The 25,785-nt window shown below is 41.0% G+C and overlaps 1 protein-coding gene across 1 annotated transcript; it reads right to left on the bottom strand.

Annotated features, from left to right (window-relative positions):
- Nucleotides 1-18: 18 nt before the first annotated feature.
- tbc1d24 (TBC1 domain family, member 24) lies at nt 19-21,981 on the bottom strand. The gene is made up of 8 exons (XM_021575427.2): nt 21,873-21,981; nt 18,275-18,424; nt 16,572-17,686; nt 15,381-15,539; nt 4,821-4,884; nt 4,313-4,408; nt 2,415-2,682; nt 19-2,155 (listed from the first exon to the last, which is right to left on the bottom strand). The coding sequence occupies exons 3-8, from the start codon at nt 17,558-17,560 to the stop codon at nt 1,992-1,994; spliced, it is 1,740 nt and encodes a 579-aa protein (XP_021431102.2). The 5' UTR covers nt 17,561-17,686; nt 18,275-18,424; nt 21,873-21,981; the 3' UTR covers nt 19-1,991.
- Nucleotides 21,982-25,785: the final 3,804 nt, after the last annotated feature.

The raw sequence follows: 25,785 nt of genomic DNA on the forward strand, positions 1-25,785 counted from the left end.
CACATTCTTAAAATAAAGTGGTGATCCTAACTGACCTAAGACAGGGAATTTTTACTCAGATGAAATGTCAGGAATTGTGAAATTGAGTTTAAATGTATTTGGCTAAGGTGTATGTAAACTTCAGACTTCAACTGTATAATGATCTGTAATTTTTCAATCAATACTTCACTGGGGGATTTTCTTCAATACAACACAGATATTCAATGATATACAGTTGAGTCTCTGCACAAGAACGTACATATTCTGCAATTTTTTGGATGATATTGTTTGTAGGACGGATAGAGAAATAGAAAGACAGATTAATACTGCATTACTTACACAGATAGCTTTACCACAGATTGTGCACCTAAATGATGAGGGACGTGGATATGGTCTTCATCTCACCTGATAACCCTTTCACACTATCAATAAAAATCAGTCAAAGAACAATATTCACATACTTTACAAAGGGGCCTCTCTAATGTACTGCTGTGCTCAGAGCTAAGACATCTGTTGAGAATATGGCTGCACAACAGCCATACTTCAGCAGTTCTGATAGCTGGGTAGACTGCCTATGTTCGATATAGTGCATACAGGCCTTATAGGCCTGCTTACCACCATTTTGGCGGTTGGTTTGGTGCATAACCAGATTGCACAAATTAAGGAGTGGGTATAAAGTGAACACAGAAATGACGTTACTTGAGTGTGTAAAATGATGACATTTGATCATTCCAGACAACAGAGCTGCTTTTCGCCATCAAACCCCTCAATGAGAGTCAACAAAAATAGTAATACAATGTAATAAAACATCTGTAAAAAAAAGAATCACAAATAAAAACACTTTCAGAGTATGATACTTGTTTTACATGAATAAATACAAATATTTCACATTTATGTAGAGTTCAATGGATAAATGAATTTATGTAGAGTTCAATGGATAAATGAATTTATGTAGAGTTCAATGGATAAATGAATTTATGTAGAGTTCAATGGATAAATGAATTTATGTAGAGTTCAATGGATAAATGAATTTATGTAGAGTTCAATGGATAAATGAATTTATGTAGAGTTCAATGGATAAATGAATTTATGTAGAGTTCAATGGATAAATGAATTTATGTAGAGTTCAATGGATAAATGAATTTATGTAGAGTTCAATGGATAAATGAATTTATGTAGAGTTCAATGGATAAATGAATTTATGTAGAGTTCAATGGATAAATGAATTTATGTAGAGTTCAATGGATAAATGAATTTATGTAGAGTTCAATGGATAAATGAATTTATGTAGAGTTCAATGGATAAATGAATTTATGTAGAGTTCAATGGATAAATGAATTTATGTAGAGTTCAATGGATAAATGAATTTATGTAGAGTTCAATGGATAAATGAATTTATGTAGAGTTCAATGGATAAATGAATTTATGTAGAGTTCAATGGATAAATGAATTTATGTAGAGTTCAATGGATAAATGAATTTAGGTAGAGTTCAATGGATAAATGAATTTAGGTAGAGTTCAATGGATAAATGAATTTATGTAGAGTTCAATGGATAAATGAATTTATGTAGAGTTCAATGGATAAATGAATTTATGTAGAGTTCAATGGATAAATGAATTTATGTAGAGTTCAATGGATAAATGAATTTATGTAGAGTTCAATGGATAAATGAATTTATGTAGAGTTCAATGGATAAATGAATTTATGTAGAGTTCAATGGATAAATGAATTTATGTAGAGTTCAATGGATAAATGAATTTATGTAGAGTTCAATGGATAAATGAATTTATGTAGAGTTCAATGGATAAATGAATTTATGTAGAGTTCAATGGATAAATGAATTTATGTAGAGTTCAATGGATAAATGAATTTATGTAGAGTTCAATGGATAAATTAATTTATGTAGAGTTCAATGGACTGGACAGAAAGGGGTTTGTTCTGATACTGCAGGTAGCTTCATCAGGCCCTTGGTGGGATGTGTGTATCTCGAACTGTGAGTGTGTGTGTCTATCTATCTATCTGAGGCCATGGTGTCCTTGAAGCCCCACACCTCCAGCAGGGCCACCTGGAAGCTCTCGGTGGAGCAGAGTGGTGGGTTGTCAAAGGTGGTGCAGGGGGCTGTGCGTCCGTGGTTTAGCTCACTGTCGATGTACAGCGCGTTGCCCTCGCCTCCCCCTGGCAGGAGACAGAACAGCAGTTAAGACAAAAAAATGATCTTCTCGGTAAGTGAACTGAACAATCGGATTTATCAATTAAGGAAGAGAGACGCTGGGTGAGAAGAAGAAGAGAGACACAGAGGGACAGGCAAGGGCCACAAGGATTTTCAGTTAGTTTAATTGTGGCACTGTCCTTATCAATGACTGATATAGACCTGAGAACATCTTACTCACTCTGGCTAGTTTGATCGATTAAGAACATGAAGGACTCCACTCACCCACTATGATGGAGTCAAAGTTGCCCGCCATGAACATGGAGGTGTTCCTGGAGTTGAGATGGAAGTGTCGGGCTGAGAGGAAGGGCGACAGGCGATCAGATGGGTCAGTGGCTGGCCTCTCCACGGGAAGGCGGTTGCCGTCCGAGTTCTGCTTGTCAGGGGGAGCCTCGTCCTCGGCAGGGACCTCACTGCTCTGGGCCTTGATGGTGGAGGCTAGCTCCGGGTGACGGATCACCACCCACTCATACCTCTCCATCTCCGGCTTCAGCTACACCGACAAAAAACCGGGAGGGATGCTCACGTTTGTGGGTTGATGTTCATCATTAAAATATAATTACTTGAACAGGAATACTCTTTCAAGTCAATGTTGTGTGATGGGTGGAGTGACTGGTGGCCATATTCATTACATCTCTATGATCTTCATACTGGAGGGGTTACCTTGAATCTTTCAGACACAAGCTGGACACTGAATACTCTGTCAGAATTGGTGCTTTTTCATTCCCTTGATCCCTCCCCAGCCTCTCTCTCTCCATGCATGTCTGATAGAACTTGATCCTTATCTTATTGTATGTGGTGTCAGGTGAGGGCCTTATCAGGTGGTATTGTACTGTTAGGCTCCAGTTCCAGGACTTTCCGTTGAGTGTGTGTGTGGCCACAGGCAGACCAACAGGGCACACAGCTGCGCATCATCCACACCACAACAGTTTAATAATTAACGCTAGGACATGGAAATGAAGCTATTTCTAGCTCAGGTACACTCAGCAAAACCTCTCTAAAGATTACATAACATTTTGTTATATCACTCATTTTGGAACTGATATGCTTTTCTGTTCAGTGGGTGGAGGCCAGACTTGTGATAAGGAGACTAATTATTGTGACGGGCTGAAAAAAACTATTTGTAAGTCTTGCCCCCTGGTTCCCACTCTTAGTCACTTCTTTGACAATTCTGAGGATAAATTACACTGAACAAAAATATAAAACATAACATGTAAAGTTTCATGTTTCATGTTCCATACGCACAAAATGCTTCTCTCTCTCAAATGTTGTGCACAAATTTGTTTACATCCTTGTTTAGTGAGCATTTCTCCTTTCACAATATAATCCATCCACCTGACAGGTCCGGCATATCAAGAAGCTGATTAAACAGCATGATCATTACACAGGTGCACCCTGTGCTGGGGACCATAAAGAGGCCACTCTAAAATGTGCAGTTTCGTCACACAACACAATGCCACATATGTCTCGTTTTGAAGGAGCATGCAATTGGCATGTTGACTGCAGGAATGTCCACCAGAGCTGTTACCAGAGAATGTAATGTTAATTTCTCTACCATAAATTGGCAGAAAATGTAATGTTAATTTCTCTACCATAAGCCGCCTCCAACGTTGTTTTAGAGAATTTGGCTGTACATCCAACTGGCCTCACAACCGCCGTCGTCTGGGCTAGCGGTTTTCTGATGTAAACTTTGTGAGCAGAGTGCCCCATGGTGGCAGTGGAGTTATGGTATGGGCAGACATAAGTTACTGACAATGAACACAATTGTATTTTATCGATTGCAATTTGAATGCACAAAAACACCATAAGTGATCCTGAGGCCCATTGTCAGGTCCATTTTCTTTAAGTTATCTGTGACCAACAGATGCATATCTGTATTCTCAGTCATTGGAAATCCATAGACTAGGGCCTAATGATTTGATTTCTTCATATGAACTGTAACTCAGTAAAATCAATGAAATTGTTGCGTTTATATTTTTGTTCAGTATATATATGGGACGCACCCAAAATAATTCCCAAAACATGCTACACCTCAAAAATAATACATAAAAGCAAAGAATGGTGGGTTCACATAACCTAATTGGATGAGAAAATGAAAGCGAATAGGGAAATAGACAACTCACCCTGAAGATGAAACATTCTCCGGTCCCAAAGAAGCTGAGTTTGTTCCCGCCTCGCTTGCGCTCCTCCCAATCTGTAGAGAGGAAGGCTCCACATACCTGGATAGACAATGCAGGGTATGGTGACAGGGTGTATTACAGTAGCATCAATGGGAGAAGTGGGATAGAAAATAAAAAGGAATGTTGGAAGGCATAGGAGAATAGGAAAATAGGAATAGGACAGTTTGAGACAGGGTTGCACCCAAAAACGTGTTTTATTCAGTCACAAAATGGTCATTATTAGAAGTAGATAATACATACTGTACATGTATACATATATCATTAAATTAAAGGTCTTTACCATATCAATATGATTGAAAAACTGACTCAACTGTAGATTTAAAACACTTGATCCTCCATGCCATAATCCTGTGAGCTCGATAGTTACTTGTCTATTGCTGTGGATGTCATTATGCTGCTACATGAGGGGGTAAGGGCACACACAAGTTGTAAGTGTGTGTAAGGTCCCTACGTCAGATTCACAGGTCCGGATGAGTAGCAGAGTGGGCTCATAGCCTTCGACATGAGCGTAGAACCTGGGACAAAAGGAATGGACAACCACGATTACACATCACATCACTTACAGTCTGGCCATGCATGCGTGCAAGTATCTCTATGAAAAACACACAAGCTACCCGTTATCAATCATGTTGTATCTTAAAGATGAGAAAGAAAAAAGGGGGACCTTTTCAACTGAAAATGCAACAAAATTACATTTAGCCTACAGCATGATACATTCCATAAGTGTTTTAAAGTCAGATTTAAATGAATAGTCAGATTTGTTTTAGAATCATCCTGCAGTGACTCTTTGGTCAATTATTTCTATGTAGCATTACTCAGAAAGTTAAACCATTCCCTATTGAAAAACCAAATGTGTCAATCTGAGTCTGAAAGATCAGCATTTTTCACTAGCTAGTCTTTATAGCCACTAGTGATGTACTTTGGATAGCTCTGACCGACTATACAACGACAAGGATAAGGGCATTGCTGATTCATAACTGAACCTTGCCTAATAAATCAGACTTTGATACCAATTCTTGCTAAACAATCTGAAAACAAAAAAGCACTGCAAAATCATGGACATTTTCCTTACAAGACATTCAAATTACAATTGAACTTACTCTACTGGTTGCCTGTGCGGTTGGTCCTTCAGCTGCTCCTAATTTGAGTGAAACTATCCACAGGGAAATCTTGTTTACCCAAAGCGCCGGCACTGAAGATAACATTTCTATCAACTGGCACAAAGCCATGTGAACATCAGTTAGTATACAGTTAGCATCGCGACCATGTACCTCCGTCTGTTTAATAATACGGTGTCTCAACTTTCAACCAGCTGAAGCACCAACACCACAGATAATCTGCAGAGTAAGTTCAAATATATTTAACAATGGCAGGAAAATTAAACCAATGCATGGATTGCTGTCATACCTTGTCCGTAGACCGCTTACTGGGTAAGGAAACCAATTTGTCATTTGGGTGAACTATCACTATAAAGTCCCAAAATGGATGTAGCCTACCAATTGCAGATTGCCCCTTTATTGTAAGGTAGCCAAGACTGTGGGGAAAGGTACAGAGTAAGATAAGTATGGTAAACTGGGCCCAATATAGGGTAAAGTAGGAAGTGAACCAATGGGTCGGTCTTGGCGACATTACAGCATAGCGACAATAATATTGCATATCTGCGGTGATATAGCCTATAGGTGATATGAAAATGTTGCTATAATCATGAAAATGTACCACGGCTTTATTAAAAAATAAATAAAGTAACCTTTTTAACTAGGCACGTCAGTTAAGAACAAAATCTTATTTAAAATGACGGCCTACACCGGCCAAACCCAGACAACGCTGGGCCAATTGTGCGCCGCTTTATTGGACTCCCAATCACGACCGGTTGTGATACAACCTGGATTCGGACCAGGGTGTCTGTAGTGACGCCTCTAGCACTGAGATGCAGTGCCTTAGACCGCTGCGCCACTCGGGAGCTTTAGCCTTGAAGTATGATGGTACTACCAGGGTACTGCAGTTGTACCAAAATATTACCATGGAATTGCACCATTTACAGTGGGGCAAAAAAGTATTTAGTCAGCCACCAATTGTGCAAGTTCTCCCACTTAAAAAGATGAGAGGCCTGTAATTTTCATCATAGGTACACTTCAACTATGACAGAAAAAAAATCCAGAAAATCACATTGTAGGATTTTTTATGAATTTATTTGCAAATTATGGTGGAAAATAAGTATTTGGTCAATAACAAAAGTTTCTCTCAATACTTTGTTATATACCCTTTGTTGGCAATGACAGAGGTCAAACGTTTTCTGTAAGTCTTCACAAGGTTTTCACACTGTTGCTGGTATTTTGGCCCATTCCTCCATGCAGATCTCCTCTAGAGCAGTGATGTTTTGGGGCTGTTGCTGGGCAACACGGACTTTCAACTCCCTCCAAAGATTTTCTATGGGGTTGAGATCTGGAGACTGGCTAGGCCACTCCAGGACCTTGAAATTCTTCTTACGAAGCCACTCCTTCGTTGCCCGGGCGGTGTGTTTGGGATCATTGTCATGCTGAAAGACAAGCCATGTTTCATCTTCAATGCCCTAGGAGGTTTTCACTCAAAATCTCACGATACATGGCCCCATTCATTCTTTCATTTACACGGATCAGTCGTCCTGGTCCCTTTGCAGAAAAACAGCCCCAAAGCATGATGTTTCCACCCCCATGCTTCACAGTAGGTATGGTCTTCTTTGGATGCAACTCAGCATTCTTTGTCCTCCAAACACGACGAGTTGAGTTTTTACCAAAAAGTTATATTTTGGTTTCATCTGACCATATGACATTCTCCCAATCTTCTTCTGGATCATCCAAATGCTCTCTAGCAAACTTCAGACGGGCCTGGGCATGTACTGGCTTAAGCAGGGGGACACGTCTGGCACTGCAGGATTTGAGTCCCTGGCGGCGTAGTGTGTTACTGATGGTAGGCTTTGTTACTTTGGTCCCAGCTCTCTGCAGGTCATTCACTAGGTCCCCCCTTGTGGTTCTGGAATTTTTGCTCATCGTTCTTGTGATCATTTTGACCCAACGGGGTGAGATCTTGCGTGGAGGCCCAGATCGAGGGAGATTATCAGTGGTCTTGTATGTCTTCCCACAGTTGATTTCTTCAAACCAAGCTGCTTACCTATTGCAGATTCAGTCTTCCCAGCCTGGTACAGGTCTACAATTTTGTTTCTGGTGTCCTTTGACAGCTCTTTGGTCTTGGCCATAGTGGAGTTTGGAGTGTGACTGTTTGAGGTTGTGGACAGGTGTCTTTTATACTGATAACAAGTTCAAACAGGTGCCATTAATACAGGTAACGAGTGAAAGACAGAGGAGCCTCTTAAAGAAGAAGTTACAGGTCTGTGAGAGCCAGAAATCTTGCTTGTTTGTAGGTGACCAAATACTTATTTCCACCATAATTTGCAAATAAATTCATTAAAAATCCTACAACATGATTTTCTGGATTTTTTTTCCATTTTGTCTGTCATAGTTGAAGTGTACCTATGATGAAAATTACAGGCCTTTCTCATCTTCTTAAGTGGGAGAACTTGCCCAATTGGTGGCTGACTAAATACTTTTTTGCCCCACTGTATACCACGGTATAGATCGGATACATGGAAATACCTTGGTTTTAACCTGCATTATACACCGACTGTACATAACATTAAGAACACCCCCAACCCCCCTTTGCCCTCAGAGTAGCCTAAATTTGTCGGGGCATGGACTCTACAAGGTGTTGAAAGTGTTCCACAGGGATGCTGGCCCATGTTGACTCCAATGCTTCCCACAGTGGATGGATGTCCTTTGGTTGGTGGATCATTCGTGATACACACAGGAAACTCTTGAGTGTGAAAAACGCAGCAGCGTTGCAGTACTTGACACAAAGCGGTATGTCTGGCACCTACTACCATACCCTGTTCAAAGGCACTTAAATCATATCTTGCCCATTCACCCTCTGAATGGCACACATACACAATCCATGTCTCAACTGTCTCAAGGCTTTAAAATCCTTATTTAACCTGTCTCCTCCCCTTCATCTACACTGAAGTGCATTTATCAAGTGACATCTGGTCAGTCTGGTCAGTCTGTCATGGAGAGAGCCTGCTGAGGAGTGATGGACTCCATCCTAGCTGGAGGGGTGCTCTCATCTTATCTATGAACAAAGACAGGGCTCTAACTCCTCTAGATCCACAATGAGATAGCCTGCTGCCTGGCCTGCACCCTGTTAGCCAGCCTGCCAGTTTAGCACAGTCAGTGTAGTCAGCTCAGCCATCCCCATTGAAACCTTGTCTGTACCTCGACCTAGGTTGGGCAAAACTAAACATGCCGTTGTTCGCCTTAGCAATCTCACTGGAATAAAGACCTCCATTCCTGCCATTATTGAAAGAGATCGTGATACCTCACATCTCAAAATAGGGCTACTTAATGTTAGATCCCTCACTTCCAAGGCAGTTATAGTTAATGAACTAATCACTGATCATAATCTTGATGTGATTGGCCTGACTGAAACATGGCTTAAGCCTGATGAATTCACTGTGCTAAATGAGCACTCTCCTCCTGGTTACGCTAGTGACCATATCCCCCATACATCCCGCAAAGGTGGACGTGTTGCTAACATTTACAATACCAAATTTCAATTTACAAACAAGAAAAATGACTGCGTTTTCATCTTTTGAGTTTCTAGTCATGAAGTCTATGCAGCCTTCTCACTTTTTATAGCTACTGTTTACAGGCCTCCTGGGCCATATACAGTGTTCCTCACTGAGTTCCCTGAATTCCTATCGGACCTTGTGTAGTCATGGCAGATAATATTCCGATTTTTGGTGACTTTAATATTCACATGGAAAAGTCAACAGACCAACTCCAAGAGGCTATTGGAGCCGTCATCGACTCAGTGGGTTTTGTCCAACATGTCTCCGGACCTACTCACTGCCACAGTCATACTCTGGACCTAGTTTTGTCCCGTGGAATAAATATTGTGGATCTCAATGTTTTTCCTCATAATCCTGGACTATCGGACCACCATTTTATTTCATTTGCAATCGCAACAAATAATCTGCTCAGAACCCAACCAAGGATCATCAAAAGTCGTGCTATAAATTCTCAGACAAGCCAAAGATTGCTAGATGCTCTTCCAGACTACCTCCACCTACCCAAGGACGTCAGAGTACAACAATCGGTTAACCACCTAACCTTGCGTAATATCCTCGATGCAGTCGCACCCCTAAAAACAAAAAACACTTTGTCATAAGAAACTAGCTCCCTGGTATACAGAAAATACCCGAGCCCTGAAGCAAGCTCCCAGAAAATTGGAACGGAAATGGCGCCACACCAAACTGGAAGTCTTCGACTAGCTTGGAAAGACAGTACCGTGCAGTATCGAAGAGCCCTCACTGCTGCTCGATCATCCTATTTTTCCAACTTAATTGAGGAAAATAAGAACAATCCTAAATGTATTTTTGATACTGTCACAAACTGTCACAAAACTTCTTTGACAAAAATATTTTGATCATTAGAAAGCAGATTACGGACTCCTCTTTAGATCTGCATATTTTTCCAAAGCTCAGTTGTTCTGAGTCTGCACAACACTGACAGGACCTAGGATAAAAGGAGACACTCAAGTTTTTTAATACTATACTAAACCTTCAAGCTGCATACTGGACCTTATTCCAACTAAACTACTGAAAGAGCTGCTTTCTGTGCTTGGCCCCCCTATGTTGAACATAATAAACGGCTCCCTATCCACCGGATGTGTACCAAACTCACTAAAAGTGGCAGTAATAAAGTCTCTCTTGAAAAAGCCAAACTTTGATCCATTAAATATATAAAACTATAATCGGCCCTTACCAAATCTCCCATTCATCTCAAATATTTTAGAAAAAGCTGTTGCGCGGAAAACTCACTGCCTTCCCGAAGACAAAATGTATACGAAACGCTTCGTCTGGTTTTAGACCTCATCATAGTACTGAGACTGCACTCATGAAAGTGGTAAATTACATTTTAATGGCATCAGACCGAGGCTCTGCATCTGTCCTCATGCTCCTAGACCTTAGTGCTACTTTTGATACCATCGATCACCACATTCTTTTGGAGAGATTGGAAACCCAAATTAGTCTACACGGACAAGTTCTGGCCTGGTTTAGATCTTATCTGTTGGAAAGATATCAGTTTGTCTCTGTGAATGGTTTGTCCTCTGACAAATCAACTGTAAATTTCAGTGATCCTCAAGGTTCTGTTTTAGGATATCTGCCAACACACATACTAGCTGCTGGGCTAAGTCAGCACAAGACAACGACGCCTAATATACTCTATATAAGGGACAGGTAGGGGAGAGCTGTCACATAGCCTTAGAGGGTGAGTTTTGCGCTCCAACCCACAGGTCACAGGCTGTTGGTGACAGACTGAAAGTAAGCACAACTCAAAGTTTAGCTTATCCTACTGGAAGATGCAATCCAAAAAAACAGGAGCAGCTGAGCAGTCAACTTGCACGATATGGCCAAGTGAACTTTGTGAGAAGAAATAATAAAGTGAGTGTTTTATATGAACCGCGGGCACGTCCTCCCACGCTGTCACGTCACCGATATGACTGTCATTCTTACCCGACCTGCATGGCGTGCGAGGGATATAATCCATACTTTCAACCGTACTGACAGTCTGAAAGGTATGAAGTTGAACTTGACTGTTAAGGATATGTCGAGATAAGACAATACCTTTTTACAAAATGTTTTTTAGTATGTTGGCTATTTAGAAAGGTAGAAGAGTAGTCAGCTGAATGAGAGAGAACCAACTAAAACTGTACCGAAGAGAGAAGCACCAGAAAAATGTATTATTTTAAACCTTATCGTCAAGGTGTCAGTCTCCATTCTTCTCACCATAACCTATCTAGGTCCCAAGGTTTAATAGTAGGGCACACTACTAGACCATGTGTGTTGTGGTTTTTCACTATGAGCTAAAGGGGTTTAACCTTTTGACGAGTAAGTTCTAAATATTAATAATGGCCCTTACAGCGAGAGTTATTTTTGCACGCGGGACCAGAATGCTATGCTGCTGTTCTAGGATTTGATTGTTGCATTTTGCCACGATTCTCTACATCCCTCTTTGAATCAATACCGCAATGTCTGCTTCATAAAATGTTCTTCCTATAGTAGTAGCAGTATGTATAGTATTATTGATAATTGTATAATTAGTATTATCATCTATATTACATCTATTATTATCTGAAAGAGGCATTGGTATTAGCCTGTCTGAGCGGCTGTGCATGTGAGATAGGGCCGGAAACCTGAGGCGCTAAATCCGGTGTATTTGATACAATAGTGGCATACAAAAGGTGAGAGCCGGGTATGAGCAAATATTACATATGTCGACCATGGCTAAGCCTGAGAACGGCTGGCATCCTAAACACTTTTTCTTCATTTAAAATGTATGTCATTTATCACCACTGCACATGTAGCCTACAGAGGCCTGCCTCGTCACCAAGCGAGGAAGATTTCTCATCAAATGTGGTGAGTATTATGGCTTGGATAGGTTTTAGCCTGGTCGAGGCTGAGGAGAATGAGAACAGAGTGGTGGACAAAGTCATGTAAGCAACAAAGTGAGGTACTTTGTGCGTGCAATCAGCTATATTGTATGCAGACCGTGGCATGAGTGAAGCGAGGCTGTAGATACAGTTGAAATCGGAAGTTTACATACACCTTAGCCAAATACATTTAAACTCAGTTTTTCACAATTCCTGACATTTAATCATAGTAAACACTCCCTGTCTTAGGTCAGTTAGGTTCACCACTTTATTTTAAGAATGTGAAATATCAGAATAATAGTAGAGAGAGAATACTTTTTTTCAGCTTTTTCTTTCTATCATCACATTCCCAGTTGGTCAGAAGTTTACATACACTCGATTAATATTTGGTAGCATTGCCTTTAAATTGTTTAACTTGGGTCAATTTTTTTGGGTAGCCTTCCACAAGCTTCCCACAATAAGTTGGGTGAATTTTGGCCCACTCCTCCTGACAGAGCTGGTGGAACTGAGTAAGGTTTGTAGGCCTCCTTGCTTGCACACACTTTTTCAGTTCTGCCAACAAATTTTCTATAGGATAGAGGTCAGGGCTTTGTGATGTCCACTCAAATACATTGACTTTGTTGTCCTTAAGCCATTTTGCCACAACTTTGGAAGTATGCTTGGGGTCATTGTCCATTTGGAAGATCCATTTGCGACCAAGCTTGAACTTCATGACTGATGTCTTGAGATGTTGCTTCAATATATCCACATAATTGTCCCTCCTCATGATGCCATCTATTTTGTGAAGTGCACCAGTCCCTCCTGCAGCAAAGCACCCCCACAACATGATGCTGCCACCCCCGTGCTTCACTGTTGGGATGGTGTTCTTTGGCTTGCAAGCATCCCCCTTTTTCCTCCAAACATAACGATGGTCATTATGGCCAAACAGTTCCATTTTTGTTTCATCAGACCAGAGGACATTTCTCCATATGCTGTTGCTCTGGGATTGATTTGCACTTTTCGTACCAACGTTTGTTAATCTCTAGGAGACAGAACGCGTTTCCTGCCTGAGCGGTATGACGGCTGCGTGGTCCCATGGTGTTTATACTTGCGTACTATTGTTTGTACAGATGAACGTGGTACCTTCAGGCGTTTGGAAATTGCTCCTAAGGATGAACCAGACTTGTGGAGGTCTACAATTTTTATTCTGAGGTCTTGGCTAATTTATTTTGATTTTCCCATGATGTCAAGCAAAGATGCACTGAGTTTGAAGGTAGGCCTCCAATGGACTCAAATGATGTCAATTAGCCTATCAGAAGCTTCTAAAGCCATGACATCATTTTCTGGAATTTTCCAAGCTGTTTAAAGGCACAGTCAATTTAGTGAATGTAAACTTCTGACCCACTGGGATTGTGATACAGTGAATGATAGGTGAAATAATCTGTCTGTAAACAATTGTTGGAAAAATTACTTGTGTCATGCACAAAGTAGATGTCCTAACCAACTTGAATAAATTTGTGGAGTGGATGAAAAATGAGTTTTAATGACTCCAACCTAAGTGTATGTAAACTTCCGACTGTATAATGGGTTATCATAAACTATGGAGCTAGACAGGATTATCTAGGTTTATGCCTTGGCGCCATCTACGGGCTACTAACTATACAATATATTCCTAGGAGAAGTCGATGTAATGTAACAACCCAAATCGTGCTCTTTAGTTTACAGTAGTCTACAGATTAGGTTAAAGGTTGTTGGCTAGGGCTATTGAAATAATCAAATCATATTTTCTCTAGCCAACAAACATTTGGTCAAATGATAAAACATAATTGTGAGAATGCATTACAAATCAAGGAATAACAAAAGTTGATTACAAACTTTTCTTTTTCTGTTTCATTTCAGAAATGGAGCCCAGGAGTCCATTTCCTGGGGTTTTATTTTTAGTCAGCTTATAAACCCCACGAAAATGGTTTCAACCATTTCTGGCAAACCCTATCCACACTACGGCTAGGCAGTAGGCTTGTATTTAGCTGATGATCTGTGAGGTGAAAGGATTTGATTTGTTTTGTGATTGGTCAAAAACTGTAAAGAACTCGTCAAGTCATGTGTAACATGCACATGCAGATTTGTTATAAGCTGAAAGGTGGCCAAACTAAGTTGATATTTTCCAGACAGGGCGCAACCATCTTTGACTTGGTTTATTTGCGTCTTTTGCCATGATCAAAACAACTAGGAACTCTGAAAAATACAAAGTAAAATCATGACATCTTCAGGTCGGAAAGTCGGAGCTCTAGAAAGAGACGCAGAGTTGGAATTCCGAGTCGAAGCAATCCCCTCCCCTCCCCGAGTTCCCGGTTGTTTTGAAATCACTGAAGTCGGAGATTTCCAAGGTCCAAGTTGTTTTGAATTCGGCATTATAGTTAATGGCATTCTGGGATTAGGGAGTTTTCGCTTGTCAAACAAACAAACACGGCTGCCATCATAAAGAATTTAGTTGTTGTTCTTTTCTAAACAACATTACATTAGTCCCTTGTGCTCACCAGAGATGTGGTACATTGTAAACAAGTCTTCTGTTTCGTTTTTTTTGTCAGCGCAACCTGTTATTTAGACTGGTTTATGGAATGAGTTTGGCTGTGGATGTGTTCCACGTGATGCTTGGATGATGAAGATGGCATTTATATTTTACAATAAACTGTCAAATTGAGGAATACAGTTTGAGACCTTAATTTTCCATCAGTACAAAAAAAGATTTAGATGCTGTTCAGACAACAATGTTGTTTAGTTGCGTCATTTGTTCTGTTGCTACTGTTCCAACCACATATTTCAGATCATACGCTGCAGGGTCCACTCAACAATGATCACAAATATGTGATCGTTCTCATCAAAGGGTTAAGAGGGTTCCCTAGGCCTACGCTTTGCTATTGCAGAGCGAGTAGTCAATATTACATTATGTGAGTACCATACATGACTGACTATGTTTTTGGTCACTTTACCAAAGAATTGTGTGACACAAACCATCATGAACAACTAACATGCTTTCACATTTCACTATATGCTACTAGTAGAAAACCATAGTAGTTTTTTCACTGTACTACCATGGTGCATTTTTGTACCATGGTAGTACAATGAAAATATTATGTTTTTTTTGTTACTACCATGGCAGAAAAATACCTTGGTATTTGCATCCGTACGTACCATGGTATTTTCTGCCATGGTAGTGACAAAAAAAACATGATAGTGCTCGTATTTACCCCATTGTACTACCATGGTCCATTTTTGTCAGGTTAGCTTTTGTTTCAGTGCAAGCTGAATAGTCTGTATAGAAATGTAGGTCCATTATTTCTACAGTTTTCATTTGGTTTTAGTCATTTCAAAGTAGATTGAGACCTTTTCCCCCCTAGGAAAACACCTGTGGGCCACATCGGATCGTTACTTGACACCCTTGGTCTAGTGGTTAGCCTCGGCTGCAGGATAAAGTGGCTACAATGAGACTGGTAAAGTGGGCAGAAAGTACCTGTTGAGGCTGCAGCCATGGGTTGAGGTGGTGAAGAGGAGCTGCGGTTCGCATAGGGCGAAGCGCTCGGGGATCCACGACCAGATGTCCTTCATCTCCTTGGCGCTGACTACCGCCGAGGAGAAGGTGTCCGGGTTCAGAGCCAGCTGCACGGTCCGCCTATCACCATGGTAACCGGGCAGGAAGGAGAAGACTACTTTGTTAGTAACACATAAACTCCTGATTGAAGAGTCAAAGAAGTGTTTGTACAGTATGTAGGACCATGACGTTGTGGTAATGGAAGGTTCATATGGTATTTTCCTGGGCACATCATGGTTGTTGTTGTTGGAAATGTACAACTCTTGACCTAAAAAGGGCCACAGCGTGAGCTGGAAATGATCCAACAGCACCTAATTCAAACCTCTCAAAACAAGGTGATTGGACCAGCTAATCAGTCTGGGACTTTAATTAGGCCAAACTCAGTTGAGTGTTGAGGAGAAGCAAAAGCCTGCAGAGTTAAGGTTTGACTATGGTACAGTGTATTATGTCCAAATCTTGTTTCCTGGTCACTTAGATTAGGATACATTACAGAGAATATGGCCAAGGTTCCTAATACAATTTATCACTAATGAGGGAGGTCAGCTCAAGTGTTAACAGGTAATGAGTGAGAGTGTAAAGAGAGAGAGGGAGGAGACACCTACCTCAGGCTAACAGAGCCAAGTTCACGGGAGAATGGAGGAGCATGAGCAGTAGACGACACATGGACACAAGAGTAAAGGCGCAAATGGAAGAAGACGGTGGAAGGCAAAAAAAATGGGACAGCAAAGGAAAAAAGAGAACAAAAAAGGTGCACAGAAACTATGAATAGAAAGGTGAGAAATGAATCAATGACAAAAAGCAAGCAAGAGCCACAACAGGAAAAAGAGCAAGCAAACTAAAACAATTGCCACCTCTCACTGGTGGCTAATGAGGTCATGCACAGTTTTGCAAGTGCATGCCTCTCATCCTGATTTGGTTTATGGCTTGTTGCCCTTAGAACCATGTCTAATGTTTATTTACGCTGCCATTAGCTAAGGCTCTACCATGGCATTAGCAGAAGCACTAGCATCCATTTCTTCTGACTTCCATTGATTTGAGTTGTAAACTGTTATTTTTTTAATATGTAAATCAGACCCAATAGAACTGATGCTGTCACTAGCCCTGCTCACTCACCTCTTCTGTTTGACAGTGATGCCCTTCTGCTGCAGCGATTTCTCGTTGGTGAGCTGCAGGAGAGTGATCTCTTTGCGACTGAACAAGCGGATAGAGAAGGCCTTCTCCAGCAGCTTGTCCGGGGTGATGTAGGAGCTGATGGTCTTGACGAAAGCCTGGATCTCTGCCTTGACCCCCGCAGAGTCCTGTTTTTGGCCCTCTGATTGCTGTGTTCCATCCCCAGCCTTCTGCTTGCGGTAGAACTTGAGCAGGGCCAGGGCAACACGGTACAACACCTTGTATCCTTCCACCAGGAAGACGTCTAGGACCCTTGCCACGTGGCTGAAGGGCAGGTCACCTAGCACCCAGCGCTGCCAGTCCGAGTACACCGCCACCACGTCCTGCGCTGTAGCCACTATGAGCTTGTGGGCTGCCGGGCAGTACTTGTTGGCCAGGTCGCCAAAGGTCATGAAGCTGGACTCATAGGCCAGGAAGGTCTGGTCTACAAAGCGTTGGCCCGGCTCATTGCAGGCCAGCAGACGGCTGACGTGCTCGAAGCACTGCGCCTCGTTGGCACTGAAGTGCAGCAGGAGGGCTGTCATCGCGGGCAGCGCCGGGCAGTGCGAGATGTCCGGGAACTGTCCCTCCAGACAGGAGATGACCCGGTGGACGGCGGTCACTGCGTCTGCCATGAGGCAGTAGTGCGGCACAGCGCTGCCGTCCACAAAGTCTGGCAGTGGGATGGAGGACAAGGCTTTTTTACCTGTGTCGTCGCCCATGAGGTCGCGGTAGACCTCGGCGTCGGGTGTCACGGTTCGACAGGGGATTGCCTTAATGAGTTGCTGGTAGACCTGGGCACGGAGCTTGTGGTTCTTGGACCAGTAACCCTGCCTGGCCAGCTTTTTGAGCTCCACGTGGTCCTTAACGTCCAATTTGGAGGTGCCACTGCTCTTGGCCATGTCCCCCATTTGGGTCCAGTCCACAAAGCAGCCATAGTCCTCCTCAGCCATGGCTGCATTAGCTTCTGGACTGCGGCTGAGGGGTCTGGTCTGGAATATAGCCTAGTCTAACTAGCCTTCTGTGCTCCTCACTAAAGATATGTCAAGGGTGAGTTTCTCAACCGCCCATGATGTTCACTGTATGTGAGGGGTAGAGAGGAGGAAAGAAAGAGTTTCTGTAAAAATAACATATTGTTTTGCTTGACATTTATCTCACTGCTAAAGCACCTGCAACGACCAAGTGCCGAACTAGGCGAACTGCTCCTTTGAGTGTACCCATGTCTCTCCCCTCTGACATGACTGACTCTCAGTAACTCTATCCACTGCCTAAGACCATGAGTCAGACAGCTTATATGTTTGGTTGTCAGTGGTTGTATGCACAAAGGAGTGTTTAAAATCCGGTGCCAGTAAAGAGGAAAGGGGCAACTCAAAAGCAAAATGAAGGAGTGCAAGGCAGCATACAGAAACAAGTTAGAAAACCCTGTTTAACAAGGCAAAGCCTGGCAAGGGCTACAAACCATCACAGGCTACAAACCAGAGACATTGTATGACCTTCAAAAATGTCCTTGCTTTTGCAAATGATTTGAACAGTTTCTATTGTAGGTTTGATGTGTGATTTTACATCACTGCAGAAAGTGGCCTTGGACAGTATAGACAGCATACCAGCTGTTGGTATACAGATCTCTGTGAATGACATCAAGCAATACGTTCAACGTGTCAACTCACAAAAACCTTATGGTCCAGACGGCGTCAGCAGCAAGGCACTTCAGGCATGCGCAGACCAGCTCACATTACCGTTCCAGAAGCTGTTCCAGCGGTCAATGAACACTGGGATAATTACAGACTTATGGAAGAAGTCGCTGATTGTCCCAATACCTAAAAAAAAACAGGCCAAAAGAAAATAAATTATTTACGCCCTGTAATCTGTACCTATGTTTTGAAAAAAGGATTCAAAAACGAAATTCTTTCTTGTCTCTCATCCCAATTAGACTCAAATCAATTTGCCTACCATGCCTCCAGGAGTGTCGATAAGTTACTGGTCATGCTGAACAATATCTACAAACATATAGAAAAGGCAAATAGCCTCGTGAAAATTGTATTCATTGACTTCAGTAACGCGTTTAACACCAGTCAACCCCACCTACTGGTGATAAGCTGGTGAATTTGGGTGTCAACTCTCTACTGATCAAGAGGATTAATAGGTTCCTTTTCTTCCAACAAGTGAAGTTAACTCCGCCATCTCTACATCTAGAACGGTGAATACGGGAGCCCCTCAAAGTTGCCTACTGTCACTGATATTGTACACAAACAATTGTCAAGCCTCTGACGCAAGCCACACTTTTTTATATGTAGATGACACCACTGTTGTGGGTTTCCTCCACCCAGACCAAGCCTCTCTTCAAGGTTTTGACAGAGAAACTGAAAAATTCGTCCAGTGGTGTCAACCCACGAAAATCATATGGTCCGGACGGCGTCAGCAGCAAAGCACTTCAGGCAAGCTGTTCCAGCTGTCACTGAACAGTGGGATAATTCCAGGTACTGATTGAAGAAATTCAAGGACTGTGCCTTTGGAAAGATAAAGAAATTGCAACAGAATTTTTACGCAAACTGAACCATTTTAATGTTGACCGCCATATCTTAAAAATGTTCTATAAATCTTTTCAACGCTGATACTGATTATTGGAGGACCAAAAAAAGCAGATACAGATTAATCAACCAATTATATATATATATATATATATATATATATATATATATATATATATAAAATAATGACAATTACAACAATACTGAATGAACACTTATTTTAACTTAATATAATACATAAATAAAACAATTTAGTATCAAATAAATAATGAAACATGTTCAATTTGGTTTAAATAATGCAAAAACAAAGTGTTAGAGAAGAAACTAAAAGTGCAATATGTGCCATGTAAAAAAAGCTAACATTTAAGTTCCTTGCTCAGAACATGAGAACATATGAAAGCTGGTGGTTCCTTTTTAACATGAGTCTTCAATATTCCCAGGTAAGAAGTTTTAGGTTGTAGTTATCATAGGACTATTTCTCTCTCTACCATTTGTATTTGATATACCTTTAACTATTGGATGTTCTTATAGGCACTATAGTATTGCCAGTCTAATCTCGGGAGTTGATATGCTTGAAGTCATAAACAGCGCTGTGCTTCAAGCACTGCGAAGAGCTGCTGGCAAACACAGGAAAGTGCTGTTTGAATGAATGCTTATGAGCCTGCTGCAGCCTTTGATATTTGATAGACTGCTCTAGCAAATATCAAATCAGACTTAATTATAATAAACACACAGAAATACGAGCCTTAGGTCATTCATATGGTCAAATCCGGAAACTTTAATTTAGAAAACAAAGCGTTTATTCTTTCAGTGAAATACGGAACCGTTCCGTATTTTATCTTAGGGGTGGCATCCCTAAGTCTAAATATTATTGTTACATTGCACAACTTTCAATCCTATGTCATAATTATGTAAAATTCTGGCAAATTAATTACGGTCTTTGCTAGGAAGAAATGGTCCTCACACAGTTCGCAACGAGCCAGGCGGCCCAAACTGCTGCATATACCCTGACTCGGCTTGCACAGAACACAAGAGAAGTGACACAATTTCCCTAGTTAATATTGCCTGCTAACATTAATTTATTTTAACTAAATATGTAGGTTTAAAAATATATACTTGTGTATTGATTTTAAGAAAGGCATTGATGTTTATGGCTAGGTACATTGGTGCAACGATTATGCTTTTTTTCACGAATGCGATTTTGTTAAATCCTCACCCGTTTGGCGAGGTAGGCTATGATACGATGATAAATTAACAGGCACCACATTGATAATATGCAACACAGGACAAGCTAGATAAACTAGTAATATCATCAACCATGTCTAGTTAACTAGTGATTATGTTAAGATTGATTGTTTTCTATAAGATAAGGTTAATGCTAGCTAGCAACTTACTCACCCCCTTCACTCAAAATCCATAGATATGGGGACTCTTTTACTCCAACAGCCATTAGGCTGTATAATAGTCTGTTGGTCCCTCGAGGATACAGCATATTGCACTTTCACTTTAAATGTGTAGCTACAGCACTTTGAATGAATTATTTTGTGCATTTTCTGTGTTTTCATGTTTTATATACCGTCTTTTTAAGCACATGACCAACTGATAATAAAGTTGATCTGAATCTCTCTGAAGGTCTTGCTTACTGGCTATATAGGTTAAGTTTGCCCAGACCTAAGACATGGCTATTGACTCCGAGATGGAGTCTCGTGACATCTACACAGCCATGTCTCAGGGCAAATGCTAAGTGAACAATATAGACATAAAATATATATTTTATGCCAGATGATTAACACTGGCCAATGGCCACCCTTGACAGAAACGGATAAAATTGTTGAACTGAACAACACTAGCTATTGCTAATATGGGATCATATTGGCTCAGATGCAGATGAGCGAGCACCAGCTAAAAATAAATTGGCTATACATTTCAGCTATATTGTAGAAATGTATTTGCATGCATAGCCATTGCAATGTCTTGCAGAAGCAATGAAAACAGCCATATTTCAGCACACCTTTCTGTATGGGGAGTTTGTAGGGTCAGCCAGCAAGGGACTGATGATACCCATGACCTTAATGCGATCACGCCAGCTAGTTAACGTTATCTGGCGATTTAATGTGACAGGCGAGTGTGGAATTTACTGCAAGCTCATTGGCACGACAAGGTCCCGAAACCACACTTCTGCATAGCAACCTGGCTATGTGGCTGGGTAAGCGATTGCCAAGTACCTCAACTCAACACGTTGAGGTACTTTGAAATCATAGTGTAGTTGAATGCGCTTATTTGGCCAGCTAGGACCTGCGGACGCCATGAAAGCTGGTAAATGGTAGCTGTCACCTTTGCAATGGGGACAGGTTTCTGTCATTCCCGGTTTTAGCCATTGCATTGGTCCGTTGTCTTGTCAGTGTTTTCACCAGGTCAAGACATAACATCAGCTAGCTATATCACGTCAAAGAATTAGCTACGACCATACATAGTTTTTGCTTTGCAAAACGCAAAGCTTTTCCTTCAGAGGCAGAGAGATAGTTAGCTGGCACCTAGCTAATTGACGAGGTTGAGACCAATTCTACTTCTCACTCTATCAAAATTGGTTGCTGTTGGGCGTTAAACTTGCATTGCGGGCTAACTAGCAAATAGTATCATGGTACATAAAGGCAAGATGACTGCTAATTTGTGTTAATAACCGCTAAAGAAACATCAAGACATGAAAAATGCCTGTCAAGATATGAAGTACTCCTACCTGGTTTGTTCGTGTGTTGGAGCAGCGTTCATATTTGGCAGTTTCGGACATGCGCAGTATCCCTGCTCTTGTCACCGTCCCTGCGCATGAGTGTCACGATCCATCTGGCGGAGAGTGAGGAATGTAATGCAATGTTGTGTATGCCTTTTTTTCTTTAGGCTTTGTTACATATATGAAAGTGCACTGACATCTGCTGTAAGTGGGGAGAAAGCTTTATATATATTTTTGTTTTGTTGTTGTAATAACTATATTATAATGTGGAAGGATAGTAAAACAACCATTAGCCTAAAATGTAAATCTGATTACCCAAAATTATAGTGCAAAAAATGTCATATGATTTTGAAAAACGAGATGCGCCACTGCCGTTCCAGGCACCTCCAGAGTTACTGTGAGGGAGCCATTTGGGAGTGGTGTAATAGAGGCAATATCATCTGATTCATCAAGCCTTGTTTACAGGCCTGGATGGCTGACAAAGTAGTTAAGTGCACTGGAAAAGGACAGGAAGCCACCCAGGCAACTTTAACAACACCATGCTTTGTCCTTCTACTCAAAGCACCCGCCCAAAAACCACAGCCTAGCACATGACAGTTATTACAGATAACTCAATTAGGCCGTCATTACCCCTCCAATATGATTCTGGCCTTTTTGCTTCGTGTTCCATTTCCTGTTCTATGTAGTTCATGTCTTCATTTGGTGTTCTTGCAGCAACAACAAGCTGACCCATAGGCCTATATGTGTGGGGAGACTTTAAAACAAATAGCCAAATGTCCATGCCATAGAAAGAGACTCCATCATGTTTTTTTTCTGAGAACCTTAGTTATACTGTATTTTGTGAACGATTATAACCCATTCATATGACTCGCAATGATGACATAGGGAGTACTGTTGTGGACAGTGTTGTCTATCTGCTCTTTGTATAATGCTGTTCTTTTCTATTATTTCTCTACTTTCTTTCTCTCTACATTGTTGGGAAGGGCCCATAAGTAAGTATTTCACTGTTAGTCTACACCTGTTGTTTACTATCTGATGAATACAATTTGATTTGATGTGTGTTTGCCTGTCTTTTCAGGTCTACCCTGTCCTGTCTGTCTCAAAACCAGACCTACTATGGCCATGGATTTGTTCAATGAAGCCTTTGTTACATGTCAGCTGCTGGCATCGGTCCGACAGACATGACTGTAAGCGTGTGAGGTACACTAATCCATAGGACGCTGATTATATGGCGCTCAGGGTACATTTAGTGCTGTATACAGTGCCTTGCAAAAGTATTCATCCCCCTGGGTGTTTTGTTGCGTTACAACCTGTAATTTATTTTTATTTTATGTAATGGACATACACAAAATAGTCCAAATTGGTGAAGTGAAATTGAAATAATAACTTGTTTCAAAAAACTAAAAAAACTTAAAAAAATGGAAAACTGGCGCGTGCATATCTATTCACCCTCTTTGCTATGAAGCCCTTAAATAAGATCTGGTGCAACCAATTACCTTCAGAAGTCACATAATTAGTTAAATAAAGTCCACCTCTGTGTTTTCTAAGTGTCACATGATCTGTCACACGATCTCAGTATATAGACACCTGTTCTGAAAGGCCCCAGAGTCTACAAAACCACTAAGCAAGGGGCATCACCAAGCAAGCGGCACCATGACGACCAAAGAGCTCTCCAAACAGTTCCGGGACAAAGTTGCGGGGAAGTACAGATCAGGCTTGGGTTATTAAAAAATATCAGAAACTTTGAACATCCCACAGAGCACCATTAAATCCATTATTAAAAAAGGTAATGAATATGGCACCACAACAAACCTTCCAAGAGAGGGCCACCAACCAAAACTCATGGACCAGGCAAGGAGGGCATTAATCAGAGAGGCAACAAAGAGCCCAACAAGAACCCTGAAGGAGCTGCAAAGCTCCACAGTGGAGATTGGAGTGTCTGTCCATAGGACCACTTTAATCAAATCAAAAATCAAATCAAATTTAAGCTGTACAGTCCACAGAGCTGGGCTTTATGGAAGAGTGTCCAGAAAAAAGCCATTGCTTAAAGAAAAAAATAAGCAAACACATTTGGTGTTTGCCAAAAGGTATGTGGGAGACTACCCAAATATGGAAGAAGGTACTCTGGTCAGAGCAGACTAATATTAACCTTTTTGGCCATCAAGGAAAACGCTATGTCTGACGCAAACCCAACACCTCCCATCACCCTGAGAATACCATCGGCAGGGACTGGGAAACTGGTCAGAATTGAAGGAATGATGGATGGTGCTAAATACAGGGAAATTCTTGAGGGAAACCTGTTTTAGTCTTCCAGAGATTTGAGACTGGGACAGAGGTTCACCTTCCAGCAGGACAATGACCCTAAGAATACTGCTAAAGCAACACTTGAGTGGTTTAAGGGGAAACATTTAAATGTCTTGGAATGGCCTAGTCAAAGCCCAGACCATCTGTGGTATGACTTAAAGATTGTTGTACACCAGCTGAACCCATCCAACTTGAAGGAGCTAGAGCAGTTTTGCCTTGAAGAATGGGCAAAAATCCTAGTAGCTAGATGTGCCAAGCTTATAGAGACTTAACCCAAGAGACTTGCAGCTGTAATTGCTGCAAAAGGTGGCTCTACAAAGTATTGACTTTCAGGTGTGGGGGGTGAATAGTTATGCAAGTTTTTGTCTTATTTCTTGTTTGTTTCACAATAAAAAATATTTTGCATCAAAGTGCATCATGTTGTGTAAATTAAATTATACAAACCCCCAAAAATCCATTTTAATTCCAGGTTGTAAGGCAACAAAATGGAAAAAATACCAGGGGGTGTGAATACTTTCAAAAGACACTGTACTAGCACAACAAACACTGAGCCTCAGCCTGTAGCATGCTCTAACCTCTGCGCTATTTGATTGGAAAGAGAATACCATAGGTTGGTGAGATATTTTAGTAGAGGCAGAGCTGTTCCTGGCCGTTCTGCCGCCCATACTAGAATCTTCACAGTAAGCAAAATTACGTTGAAAAGACGTCTAAAATATGTTTTAAAAAAAATGACTAGTTTACTACTTTATTAGTCCTGATTCCTGATTTGACCAGGCAATGGCTGGTCTGGAGTTCATCTGAAATGTACCATTATATTTCAAACTACTGTCATGACTTTTCACAAACAATGTATGTACACAGATAAGAGACGATTACCTTCAAGTAGATCGTTTTGGTTTAATTCACCTCATCCTCTCTTGCTCTTGTGGGCAGCTACTTCCTGAGTTTGGATTGATGGAACAATTCAGCCAATAGTTAGGCAGCTGTGGTTTTGGTCAAGAGTTAAAGGTCCTGCCCCCAGAGCAGCTCAAATTGATTTTTTACATGACAACAGTGACAGAATTCTGAGTGTGTGCAAAGTCAAAATCTGCAAGTGTATTTTGGATTCACAGCAGAATATTCATAGTCATAAATATAATTGTAATAATTCTGAAAATAAATGATGCTTACAAATCTTATTGAATGTATTCAGATGTGAAGTTACAAGTTTGCGACAGCTGTTCAATCTTTCACACATCATGATACAAGCTTGCAAAATTAAATTACGCATTTGCAAATCGTACTTGCAACAACAAATCTCAATGTGCGACCACAAAATTAAAAATACAAACTCACGTAGTTCTGGCAAAATGTGTACATTAAACTGGTAAACTTACTTCAACATTCTTCTCATACTTTTACTTCTACTTTCTTTAACACTATCTACACCTTCAAAAGATTGGTAGCTGAAAGTTGGCGAAAGCTGTTCATAACAATTTTTTTTGCAGGAAATTAGCTTTTAAAACTGCAAAGAAATCTCCCTACCCCAAAATTTGTAAAACTGCAACAACAAAAAAGTTATGTAAAGCAAACGTATTTCTTTACCTTTTTGTTTATATATTTTTTTCTGCAAACAGAT

This window comes from Oncorhynchus mykiss, chromosome 20 (genome assembly GCF_013265735.2).
Source record: "Oncorhynchus mykiss isolate Arlee chromosome 20, USDA_OmykA_1.1, whole genome shotgun sequence".
In the NCBI taxonomy this organism is placed as follows: Eukaryota; Metazoa; Chordata; class Actinopteri; order Salmoniformes; family Salmonidae; genus Oncorhynchus; species Oncorhynchus mykiss.

Bases quoted from the DNA above. Each gene is read 5' to 3' on its own strand.
- tbc1d24 (XM_021575427.2), bottom strand. From the start codon at position 17,560: ATGGCTGAGGAGGACTATGGCTGCTTTGTGGACTGGACCCAAATGGGG. The intron at 4,409-4,820 runs GTAGGGACCTTA...TTGTCTATCCAG, and splicing joins TCCGGACCTGTGAATCTGAC to GTATGTGGAGCCTTCCTCTC. The intron at 2,156-2,414 runs GTGAGTGGAGTC...GTCTCCTGCCAG, and splicing joins CTTTGACTCCATCATAGTGG to GGGGAGGCGAGGGCAACGCG.